This window comes from Rhinatrema bivittatum, chromosome 9 (assembly GCF_901001135.1).
Source record: "Rhinatrema bivittatum chromosome 9, aRhiBiv1.1, whole genome shotgun sequence".
Lineage (NCBI taxonomy): Eukaryota > Metazoa > Chordata > Amphibia > Gymnophiona > Rhinatrematidae > Rhinatrema > Rhinatrema bivittatum.
The window spans coordinates 164,961,439-164,974,112 of record NC_042623.1 but is presented as its reverse complement, the minus strand read 5'-3'; the positions used below and the strand labels follow the sequence as shown (position 1 = coordinate 164,974,112).

At 47.2% G+C, this 12,674-nt stretch overlaps 1 protein-coding gene across 2 annotated transcripts in view; it reads left to right on the top strand.

Moving 5' to 3' along the window:
• The window catches only part of LOC115098937 (nuclear body protein SP140-like protein), a 129,801-nt gene that overhangs the window by 83,219 nt on the left and 33,908 nt on the right, over positions 1-12,674 (top strand). For both annotated transcript variants that reach the window (XM_029616067.1, XM_029616066.1), the window contains exon 13: positions 10,529-10,668. In XM_029616067.1, the coding sequence (XP_029471927.1) occupies positions 10,529-10,668 (140 nt within the window). The remainder of the gene's footprint in view (positions 1-10,528; positions 10,669-12,674) is intronic.

Below are 12,674 nucleotides of genomic sequence, written 5' to 3'. Positions count from 1 at the left end.
ATGGCGCTCCTGTTCACGGACCTTTGCTAACAGCAGCTCCTTCACAAATGACAGACAACTGGACTGTAGGGCGAGTTTACCTTTCACATGGGGATCACAGACAGAGGCGAGCATGTATGTGCGGTCGTCTGTTAAAGGCCTTAATCTGTCTTTCACCTGCTGCTGCAAAACGTCCAGACACTGCAGCACCTCAGCAGTTATTCCCTCTTCCTGTTTAAAGGCCTCCAAATGTTCATCCAGGAAATTAACTATAGGGATGATGTCAGCCAAGGTGGCACTTCTGGAACTCAGCTCGTCTGTGACATCTTTGAAGGGCTGCAGGATTTTTACCAGCTGACTCATGACTAACCAATCATGATGCCCTAGGGGATTCTGCACACCTATGTCCATTGTACCAGAACGTTCATGAAGGGGTGTCTGCATCTCCAGTAACCTTTCCAGCATCATAAAGGTGGAATTCCACCGGGTGGCAATGTCTTGAATGAGACGCTTGTGAGGCATATCCAAATCAGTCTGCTTTTGTCGGAGAACCTGCCCCGCCTTCACACTTCTGTGGAAATGGGCTGCTATGTTCCTGCACTTCTGTATTAACCTATGCAGGTATTCATTTTCTTTGTCATTGGACTCCAAGCCCAAAGCTGACTTCACTACCAGGTGCAGAGTGTGTGCAAAACATCGGATGTTCTTAAACCATCCATCGGTTATTGCCTTAACCATGTTTGCACCATTGTCTGTGACAAAGAACCCTGCCTGCGTTTTCCTGTCTCGCTGGTGTAGTTGCCAGCCCTCCAGCATCTGTATGATGCATGCTAAAATATTGGCTGCAGTATGGGCCTGGTCCGTCAGGTGGGTGTGCAGTAAAGCCCACCTCCACCCTGATACTTCTTCAGTAATAGAGCTGCTGGCTGCCCCTGCCTCAGCCATGTCCCACCAGTGTGCTGTCAGAGAGAGGTAAGAGTGTGCAGCATTCATGGTGGTCCAGATATCGCAGGTGAAATGCACTCTTCCGTCTGCCTTAGCTAGCAGTGCTTGCATGCGACTGCGACACTGCTTGTACAGTCTGGGGATGACCTTTCTACTAAATGTGGTTCTGCACAGGATTTTGTAATTTGGAAGTACGACCTTCAAAAAACGCTTGAAACCCACATTCTGCACTAGCTGCAAGGGCTGGTCATCAAGGGCAATCATTTCCCCAATGGTCCTGGTTAAAACTTTTGAGGCTGCCTGCCTCCTACCCCGGGATAGCGTTACCGCACTCCACCCCATTTCCTCCATGGTGGATTGTCGCTTCTGCCACATGTCAGGGGGTTGCTGGCCTGCCGCCTGACTGCTAGAAGGGGATGAGGGCATGGGCTGACTCTGCTGCTTTCCTACCACTGCACACTGGTTGGAAGGGGTCCCCCGACTGGAACTGCCACCATCCCCAGATAGCAGTAATCTTGTTGGGTGTTGCCTCTTCATATGATGGTTCATGCCAAAGTTAGATGTCCCATTTGCTTGCCTCTGCTAATATCCCTGGCACAGTAATTACACCGAGCATAATGTGGGTCTTCCATCACTTTAAAGTGTTTCCAGATCAGAGATGTCTTTCGTGATCCTCCCCTCTCTAACACCTTGGGGGTGGATGCTGGCACTGGAGTTGAGGTAGTCGGTGCACCCTGAGAAGCAATGCCAGAGGGGGCATCAGTCACCCTCTGTGCCCGTACTGACTACTCTTCCTCCTCCTCATTATCACTGTCATCTCTCCCCTGCTGCACATTTCTGGAGGCTAAGACAGGACTAACTGATTCTACCGAAGATTCGTCAGCTATTACTTCTTCCGTTTCTGATGAGAATCCCACACAAGAAGATTCTCCATCTGAATCAGAAGCAAATAGTGACTACGCTACCTTATCAACGCTAAGTGTTAGTTGAGGCTTCGGTCCCCCTGCTGCTTTTGGGTGTCTACATTTTGTCTGGCATGACTCTGCCTCCCCTTCCCTCACCTCCAAAACCACAAGTGGTGGCGATGGCGATGTATCATGGTCAGATTTCATTTTTTTGGCATGGAACTGCCATCCCCTACAAAGAGTTTAGATTGCGACAGTTGCCTTTTTAGCTGTACTGGTGGTTTTGCACTAGTGTCTTTTGAGGTGCCTCCTCTGCCAGTCCCAATCACTCGATTACATCTATCTTTCCCTGACATTATGGATTTAATATGACTGAGTAGTAACACTGCCCACTGTCATGGTGCCTGGCTGTGCACTAATGTGTGTGGCGTTCACACAGATGCTGCTTGCTTGTAAGCACAAAAGAGGCAGACTCCCTGGGCACTTGACTGCACAGACCCAGCCTGTTAAACTGTCCAGTGAAGCTCAGTGCACTGAGAGACTAAGTAATTGGAATTAAAAAAAAGCAGGAATTTTTGTCACTCCAGAAAAATGGATGAAATTGAAAATAATATATCTCTCCAAGCCAGCCCAACACCCTAAATGGTGGTCAGTGCTAGCTGACCTAGCACAGCTTCTCTTCTCAGTCAGAGATGACCAAAATAAACAGCTTGAAAGAAACAGGACTAGTAGTAGCTGTAGCTGACCCTGGCACTGCAGCAAACCAAAGAATAATTTTCTTTCCTTTACTAGTAGCCTATCTCTCTTAGTTCAGCCTCCTCCCTCTTCCACCCAGCAGCCCACCTCCCCACAGTATCGCTGGAAATAAGTGCGTGGCTCCTCGTGCTGATGTTTATATACTGCTGGCTCATCAGTGAAATTGACAGAGAGCACTGAATGACAGCACTATTGGCTGCATTCAGTGCAGCTCAGACAATGTCAGCATGGATACACTGCATTCCGGTATCCATGCTGACCTGTCCGACCCTTTCCTGTGAGTCACTGTGACTCACAGGAAAGGGTCAGACAGGTTGGCATGGTTACCACAGGGGCGCTGCCATTTTGTGCAAATCGTAGATAGCAAGTAGCTAATGGGGGCAAAGAAAAGCGCGCGCCGCTGGGCGCACCGAATTAAACAGAAAATCTGTTAAATATCTGGGGAGTCGCGGTGCGTTTCGACACTCCCCCCCCCCCCCCCCACGTATTTAACGGATAGAACAAAATACGTTGCGGATCGCCAATACGTCGAAAACGGATGCACACCCCTAGTGCTTGCCCATTGGTCAGAAGCTCTTCTGAGCCTCTATACTCCTGTTAGCTTAATACCTGACCTGGAGAGTCAAACGTTTTGATCGTGGTCACTAGGAAGTGGGTGTCTATCTACCACAGACCACGGTGCCTTTCCCACCTTCTTAGTTTTTACTTAGTAAATTGTTTCTATGCATGTTTCTAGTCACTGCCTAACAACATGCATAAATCTGTATTGCCAATCTTCCATTTCTCTTCAAATACAAGGCCTAAGGTGTGGGGGTAACTCTCAGTTTCTATCTTGGGGAGGTCTCTTTTCATTTTTATTGTGAGGGATGTGAGTGCCCACAAAATACTCTTGATACGCAAGTTAGGAGTCCAAATAAAGTTTTACTGTAGAAATTATTCAGAAGCATGTTGTGGCACACCAGTTCTTGGCTCAAACAGCTTGTTACCACGGTTCTCCAACTTTCTTTTTTTTTTGTGCAGGTGTCTCTTACTATATGGGTCAGGGAAAGAACTCACCCTTCAGGCATGGAAAAGCAAGACTTTCCAGGTGGACAGGGAGATCCTATTTATGAACGGAAAATCCCCTTACAAAAAATACTGGTAGACAAAAAAAAACAAAACACACAGGGTCTCAATCACTGCACAACACCCACTTGTACCAGTTCTCCCCAGAGTGAAGAGTCCGGATGGGGGCCTCCAAGAGAAACAAAAAGCTCTTATTCACAATTATTTCTCCAGATGAGCAGGCCTGGATGTGCCAATAGGTACAATAGGCCTGTGTCTACTAGGATGACAAAATTCTAGGGGTCAGCAGGCCAGCTGAAGATTTGCTGCCACCCAGTTCTGCTCTCACTCAGCAGGGATCGACCTTCTGATCCTGCTCCAATCCCTCCCTCCCCTCCCAGTGCAGAGAACAGGAAGGAAGGGGTGAGACTGGAAGGGACAGAGCAAGAAAAACCACTCTGCTCCCTATTCCAGCTTCCTTCCATCCTGTCCTGTGCAGGATACAGAAGGAGGAGGGAGATAAATCCAGAGCAGACAGGGGGGGCAAAGAAAAGCCACCCTAATCCACCCCCTCTCCTCTTGTCGTTCAGGGACATAGGAGGGAGTGGTGAGCATGGAGCAGATAAAGCAGAAAGAAGGCTGTGCCTTAGATGTTCTGCTCTGTCGACTCTTGTTGGGGAGGGGAGAGAGGCAACAGCAAAATCCTAAATCAGTCACTGCAGATGACACACAGGATCTTTCAGATGAAAGGTACAAGCAGCAGGGAACAAAACAGTTCTTCTGGTTTTCCCCACTTCAGGGCAGGAAGGATGGTGGCAAAACTCCTTCCCCCCCCCCCCCCCACAACGCAAAGCAAATCTTCACGAAAAGGCAAAAACTGGAACTCTCCTGCAGCGGGGCACCCCTGACCCATCCGCAGTTTATGTGATGGAGAGCAGCAGAATCTCTACTTCCGGCGTTCCTCAGAAAAGGACTCTCCAAAAGTCCCCAAATCCCAGTCACATACCAGGGATCTCACAGAAGAACTCTCAACACGAGTCCAAAAATCCCTTAAACAAACTCTCGAAGATCCTCACTGGACAGGTTGTGTACCAGCAAGGCAACTGCCCCCCTTCCTGTTCAGTGCAGTTCCAAGTTGTGATGCCTGGTACACCAAGAAAACTCCTTCTCGTCTGATTGCAAACTCAGAATCCCACGCCTAGCTGGGATGCACGCTGCTTTTTTTTTTTTTTTTTCCATACATCTTTTTATTAAACTTTTCAACATAAGCACATATCAAAGGAACAACCAATAATCTAATCAACACATTTTCGATATGAATCTTCCCTTTCATGCTTTTCCCCTCCCCCCTCCTGCAGCTCATACCATTCCTTAGTATAGATAAACATGAAAATTTAGCGAGAAGCTTGCGAATGGGCTACCAGACATAAGACTATTGATACCTATGATGACAGGATGTTGCAAATTTAGTTTCAACTGTATTTTCATGTTTATCTATGCAAACTGCTTTTACCAGGAGTGGGATCGCCTTCCAGCAACCTCTGTGGAGATGCTGTTCTGAAATGGTGCACCCCTCCCTCAACTGCCTACCTCCTACTCCTAGCTCAAAAGGGTTTAGAAACTAGGGCCATATAGTGGTGATCCCAAAGGATCTCCATACACGTAATCCATAGCCATTTCATCTGGCATGGTCTAAAGCCCAAGACAGTCTACTCAGGTTTACTTCTTCACATTTTTAAACTGGGAATAACCATACCAAAAGCTCTGAATCTCTTGGATAGTGACTTGTATCTTTTCAGTCTCCCGGGCCTGCTGAAGCATGTCAAAGCTCCCTGTGCTAGAGATCTTACTGTGTCAGATATGAAACTGTGAAATGGGAATTTCTCCACATGTTCACATGCACCCCTACTTTGGCAGGGGTTTTCTAATAAGACACTGAATTTTAAATAGTCTGAGCCAGTTATTGATTCAAAATGGCACAAAAAAAAAAAAAAGGAAAAACAAATCATGTGAGATTGGCCTGAAGCCACCTGAAACAGTAGTGCCTTTGGCACTGTTTAGTTTTTCCCCATTTGTTAGAAGCAGCTTGTAGCCTGGGAATCCCCACTTGAAAATACCTACAGTACCTGAATATAATCCACTTTGAAGTGCTGAAAAGCAGAATATAAATCAAAATAAATTTTAAAAAATGTGAAGACAACCGTCCTTCTTGTCCTCAGAGAAAATGAAGTTACTTACCTGTAACAGTGGTTCTCTGATGCACAGTGGGATGTCAGACTTCATAAAACCCTCCTGCCTCCTCTTGCAGTTGATTTCTTAGCTTTATCATCATGGACTGAGGTGCCCTGCCTCTGAGGCAGGGAGGTGGCTAGGGCGGCACACGATCAGCGGAGCTTGCTTAAAGCTTCGAGAAGGCTTTGCAATCAAAGTTCCCTCCCGAACTCCATTGGATGATGCAACCCACATGTGAGGGCCGACATCCGGAGAACCGCTGTTATAGGTTAGTAACTTCACTATACCTTTTAAATGTTATAGTTGGATAGTAGCTATTGAACGTAATGTTTTAATTTCATGGTACAAATATCAGGAAGCTAAATAAAAATTAACCGGCTTGGTGGCTCATTGCTGCTGCTGCCAGATTTCTGTTCCTCCTCCCCCCACCAGCCGGGGATGCTGTAGAGACACTGTCCCTGGGGGATGGAGTCTTAGCCATTGCTCAAAGGTGACATCTAGAGGTCAGTATTAAGTGGGGTGTCGAGCAGCAAGTTACCCGGGTAAACATTCAGTGGAACATTCAGTGGAATGTCTTTCCCAGTGAATATACTTGGTTACATTTAAAGTTTTCTGTAGGATGGCTCAAGGCAATCTGCTGCCTGAGGCCAGGGAAGAGATGGTGCACCCCTCTCGTCCCCTGAAGCATGGCATAGGAGGTGGTGTCCCCCCTTGGAGTCTGGCCCTTTCAATGATTTGAAATGCTGGGGAAGTGGGCAGACAGGGTTCAGAGTTCCCAGAGCTGTGGCAGATATATTTCTAAGAAGCTAACAATCCTGCCACAGTCCTCGAAACCCTACCATCTGCTTCCCACCCTTCCCCAGTATTTGCACCCTGGGGAAGTGGGAGATAGATGAATGGTAAGGGCCTATGCGTGGCACACTCTTTCAGTGCCAGTGCAAGGGTTGTTAGGTATTTGGCAAACCTTACACCCTTATGATCCCCTATTTCCCCAGCTCTCACCACACTCAATAAGAGTTATGCATGAATAACAGGTTTTACCTAAAAAAGGACATTCAAAGTACAGTCTTCTGATGTGATGCCAGTGAGAAAACCCTGCAAAAAAGATACTTGGAGCCCATATGGTATTAGGCATATTGTAAAGTGTGTTGGGCTTGAGCCTAGCCCTCATAAAGCTGGTAAACCTCCGATATCAAAACTGTACTAACAGTCAGCACCCAAACAGTAAAAATCCTACCCATGAAAATGCAACATTGCAAATATTACACCAGGCTCTAAAATACCAATATATCCCCTATTAAGAAAACAGAACAAGACAGGCTATTATAGATCCCTACACAGAAACTATATAATAGCAGAAGACCTTACTTCTGTCACACACTAGAACTCAGATAGACCTTCACCAAAATCAGTGACCATAAAGTACGAATAGAAATATGCAGTCAAAAACTGAACTGAAAATCACTAAAAACCAGACTCTGTATGCAGTGCAACAATGGAAAAACAGAAACATCACCATTGCTCATAAAAACATAAAATCATGAAATATAAAAGTCATAAGAGTAAAACTATACTAATAAAAAAAATTTCAAAACAGCTGATGAATAGAATAACATTCTACAATTACATTCACATAAACATGTCCAAAGTTCCTGAAAACCAATAAAATATGTAAAAATAGCAGACATAAAATATCCAATAAGAATTGAAAGTAATAAGGATTAAAAAATTACAGCTTTCCATACCTGGGAACTTTTGATTTCCAGTCACTCTGAAATTGTCCTGGATTACTGGGGGAATGGGGGGCTACCCACAGACCTTGTCCAATCTCTCTCATATACACACTAGGGATGTGCATTTGTCCAGGATGAATTGGGTAATTTATTTCAATGAAATTGCCTAATTCGTCCTGGTTCGGCCACCCCAAAAAACAAAGCGGATTTTCCCGAAATTTCAGGCGCTAACCCCGAAAATTGGGGTGGCTGAAAAAAATTGGCCTGAACCGCGGGAAAACAAAATTTTCCGCGGCAGGCCGATAACAAAGGCCAAACCAAAAGGTTCAGCTGAATCACATCCCCAATACAAACACTGTCTAACACACATGCTCATTTTCACATACACACACACACACACACACACACACACACTCTCACATGCTCTGACACACACACATGTACTCACACATACAAGCTCGCTCACACTCTCACATGGACTCTCATACACACACATGCTCTCATACACATGCTCACTCATACTCATGCTTGTATTCTCACATGCTCTCGTGCATGCTCATACTCACAAGCTGTCACACATACATGCTCACATTTATGCATACTCACTCACATGCTCCCTCTGCTTCCCCTTTCTTCTCACTCAGCCCCCTTTGCTTTCTTTCTCTTCCTCCTCCCCCATTCTCACTCACCCCCTTTACCTTCTGTTCCCTCTCTCTTTAACACTCCCCTCCCATTCCATTCCCTCTCATTCACACCCCTACTTTCTCTTCCCTTCCCTTGCACTCTACCCACCGGGTTTCTTTTTTTTTTTCAAATCATACTCCAGCACTGGCCGGGGGTTATCTTTCTGCCTGAGGGATGTGGGATACCCTCTGGTAGCTCATTATTTCAGCTGCCCTGCATGGACATTATAAATTTGTGCCACTGCTGCCTCTACCACTGCTTTCTTCCTGCTGATGGGGTTGGGAGCCCATTGAGCACATCAAATTCTCGCTACCGCCATCTTCTTCCTACCCCATAAACACACTAGCTAGAAAACACCCGCAAAAAAACCACACCAGCAGAGCTGGGGAGCCCCGCAGGTATGTCATAAATATGCACCGCTGGTGTGTTTCTGCTGCAGGCTTTTTCTAGCTGGATACAATGTGAGGCAGCTGTGGGACAGGTGTTTTGAGGGATGGTCCCAAAAAACAAAGTGGAAGCTGATCCAAGATGGCTAGCAGCGATAAACATGCTTTTCTATATGCTTTTCTACACACACACATATTTGGAAGTATTTATGTATTTTATATGTACGTACTGTTGCGACTCCGGGCTGAGGTAGCCCTCGGCCAGGACCCCCTACCTCCATTAGTGCTTCTGAGCGGGGCCTCCTCCCAGCGCGGTGGTCAGCGTGTGGACTGCAGCACAATTTCTCCGGCGTCTGTGCTACAGCGTCGGGGAGAGCGCGGCAGGTCCCACCTCTTAAAGGGGCCGCGGCGCGAGGTCCAGGCCGGCCCTGTAAGATGACGTCAGCACCCAGGGAGATTTAAACCTCTCCCTGGGACCCAGCAGATGCCTTTGCAACAAGGTTCCTGAGTAGCTGCTTCTGGTGCTTCTCTGTCTGCTTGCCGCCTGCCTTGACCCTGCCTGGACCTGGACTTTGTTTGCTTGCTGCCTGCCTTGACCCTGCCTGGACCTGGACTCTGCTTGCCGCCCGCCTTGACCCTGCCTGGACCTGGACTCTGTTTGCTTGCCGCCTGCCTTGACCCTGCCTGGACCTGGACTCTGCTTGCTTGCCGCCTGCCTTAAAACTCTAACCAGACCTGAACCCTGGTTACCAGCTGCCTGCCTTGACTCTCGCCTGGGCTTATCTCCTTCCCCTTTCGGAGAGGAGTTCATCAAGGCTGATCCTTGGTGAGTACCCTATGGACCTAGGGTCCACACTTGAACCGCTTAAAACATGTACATTGTTGTGTTTTATAATTTACAATTTATTTATGTTTTAAATTTCATGTATATGTGCATTTTTTTATTTTATATATATATTTATGTATGTGTGTTTTATACTTGTTTTTAGTAGCCCCTGATGCAGCTCCTAGAGGAGCGAAACTCGGCCAGAGACGGGCAAAGATTTAATAAAAGTCCCTGTTTTACCGATCCTTCTCTTCGTGTTTATCACAGGTGTTTTGAGGGGACATTTTTTGCCGCCTCAAAATTTTGCCACCTGAAAAAGCTGCCTCACCCTGCCTAATGATAGAACCGCCCCTGGTCTGGGCAAGTTTACTCGAATAGCTTTAGACCTACTCTTCATCAGAACCAGACCTTACTCGGTTAAACTTATCTTGGTAATGCTGCTGAATATCGGTGCCACTTAACTATGTTTCATCTTTGCTCCTGTAAAGCCCCTGCACTTCCTCTTTTTTATGCAGTAAGTTTAAGCTGTATAATGACTTACCTGGCTAAAACATACCCATTCGCCTGGGCAGAAATTCAAAACTTGGGGTTTATCCAGCTATGTCCAACCTTAGCCAGACAAGCCCCTTTGAGTTTAGACCTCCTAGTGACTAAACAGGGTGCACATGTACCAGGTTACAGAAGGAGCCATCATGTGACCCCTGGTCAAGGATAGTCACTGCGATGGCTGGGCTAGATGGGTGGGAATATAAAATGTGAAAAACTCCAGGAAGTTGTGAATGAAGGCTCATGGTATAACAGCCCAGTCAAAGCTGGTCCCGATTGAGCTGAAGACCCAAAGGAGTAGGGCGAAACTGTGGGGCCCAAACATTTAGCCCCTCTCCCTTCTCTTGTTACTGGCTCATAGAGGGGCCCTTCCAGTCATTGGCCTTTGTGCAGTCACACCTTTTGAACATGATAAAGATGGCTTTTGCATATTGGACTAACTACACTTGAATGATTTATTCATTTCTTCATTTTTGGATTGGCTGTTCACAGGAAGCTTAGGAAAATGCATCCGTACAGAGAAGAACTGGTGCACCCCCTTGCAGTTTCTAGAACTGGATGATTTGATGACGGGTACCTCTTGGCTCAGAAATATTTGTGCCAGTGGTATTTCCCTACAGACCTTGATTGCGGTGCGTAATACAACCTGCCTGAAAAGATTGGGGAAGTCATTTTCATTAACAAAGAAGTCTTCTATTCACTAACTAATCAATGTGCCTTGTAAAATGCACAAAAATATAAAATTTATAGATACAGTACCACAAAATGCATCCCACATTTAGTCTAATTAATTATTTGGTAATTAATTCATTTATTCTAAAGTTTCACCAGTTTTTTGTGCCATTTATTGTGTGAATGCATTGGTAAAGATGGAAATCAAGAGGGTTAGAGACAAATTCATCAACTAGGTCAAAGGTGGGACTGGCTTTCAGCAACAAGGCAATTGGTTTTTATGTCTTGCATGAATTGCTAAATACAGATTTTCCTAGCGTGTAGCAGATGGACTCAGAACAAGTGGGTATAGTGTGCTCGTGATAGCAGTTGGAGACGGATCTGACGTCAGCACGGGTACATATACCCCCACAGGAAGTGAAGCAACTCAGTAATTTCCGTCTCCAAAGCAGTTTGGAGAGCCTGCATGCTCGCTGAGTGTGTTTTCCAATACTACTTTCTACTTTCTACATTCTACTTTACCAAATTTCTCAGAAGACGAGCCCCGCACTCCTGCGGTGATACCCTCGGGTCCCTCCCCCAGTCGAGTTTCCCGAGGTGATTTCCGTGATCCCTCGGAGGTCTATGCCTTGGTCCGGTGGCCGAATCGCAGCAGGGATCTAGCCCCCGAGCGAGAAGGGCTCGGGCCGGGATGAGAGGCGCCTCGGTCCCGGCGTGGACTTAGCCCCGAGTGAGACGAGTTCGGCGGCTTAGAGGCAGCGGGTGCACTTCCTCAAACGCGGCGGTGAAGGTATTTCCCCTCTCCCCCCGCAGCCGGAGACCTCCCGGGTTCCAGCCGGGAAACGCCGAGGATCAGGTAAGGTGTACAACTCTTACTCTTTGGTCTCCGAGGTACGAGGATCGGCGGCGTTGCCTGCATGTGGCACGCCGTGGAGGTCGCCATTTTGTCTGCCTTGTTCAGGTATTGAGCGCCCATGATAGGCGCCTGTTGATAGGCGCATAACGCAGCATAGCTTGCTAAGCGGATATTATTGAGCGCATATTGTATATTATTGAGCGCATATTGCTGAACGCATATTATTGAGCGCATATTGTATATTATTGAGCGCATATTGCTGAACGCATATTATTGAGCGCATATTGTATATTATTGAGCGCATATTGCTGAACGCATATTATTGAGCGCATATTGTATATTATTGAGCGCATATTGCTGAAGGCATAATATTGAGCGCATATTGTATATTAGTGAGCGCATATTGTATATTAGTGAGCGCATATTACTGAACGCATAATATTGAGCGCATATTGTATATTATTGAGCGCATATTATTGAGCGCATATTATTGAGCGCATATCGCATAAGCGCCGGCGCCCTGCATTCGCAAGACGCGATGGAACACTTAAATGCTCCGGCGTCTCCAGAGGCAGCACCTCCTGATTCCGGCGTGAAAGCGCTTGGCCTGTGGTCAGCGTGCCAGCTTAGAGCCACGCAGAGCGAGGAGCCAGACTCCCTTTGTGCCCAATGTGAGGAGGCCGTGGGAGCCTCGGGCCAGGACCAGTCTCAACCGAGGTTTGCCGACAGTTCCCCAGGGGCCACCCCGGATCTAGCGGGCCGTCTTGAACAGCCAGGAATCCCGGGGGACCTGGTACCCCGACAGCTAGAAACCGCTTCCATTTCATGGGTGGATTTATTTAAAGGGATCCACGCCTTTGTACAGATGCAGTCGGCTTCCCGTCCAGGCCCTGCTGCCCCGGCTGACCCTGTCCCCGGACCTTCTCGCCCTTACCGCGGGCACCCGCCTCCGGCCAGTCCGGCTCATGCGGATCCTGACGTCTCGGAGGACGAGTCCGAGCCCCCCGAGGAGGGGGAACTTCCCTCGGGGATTGAGCCATATCGAACCATGAGGTGGTTCTTTCCCAAGGAAGATCTCTCCGACCTGGTTTCTCAGTGCCTGACGGAGTT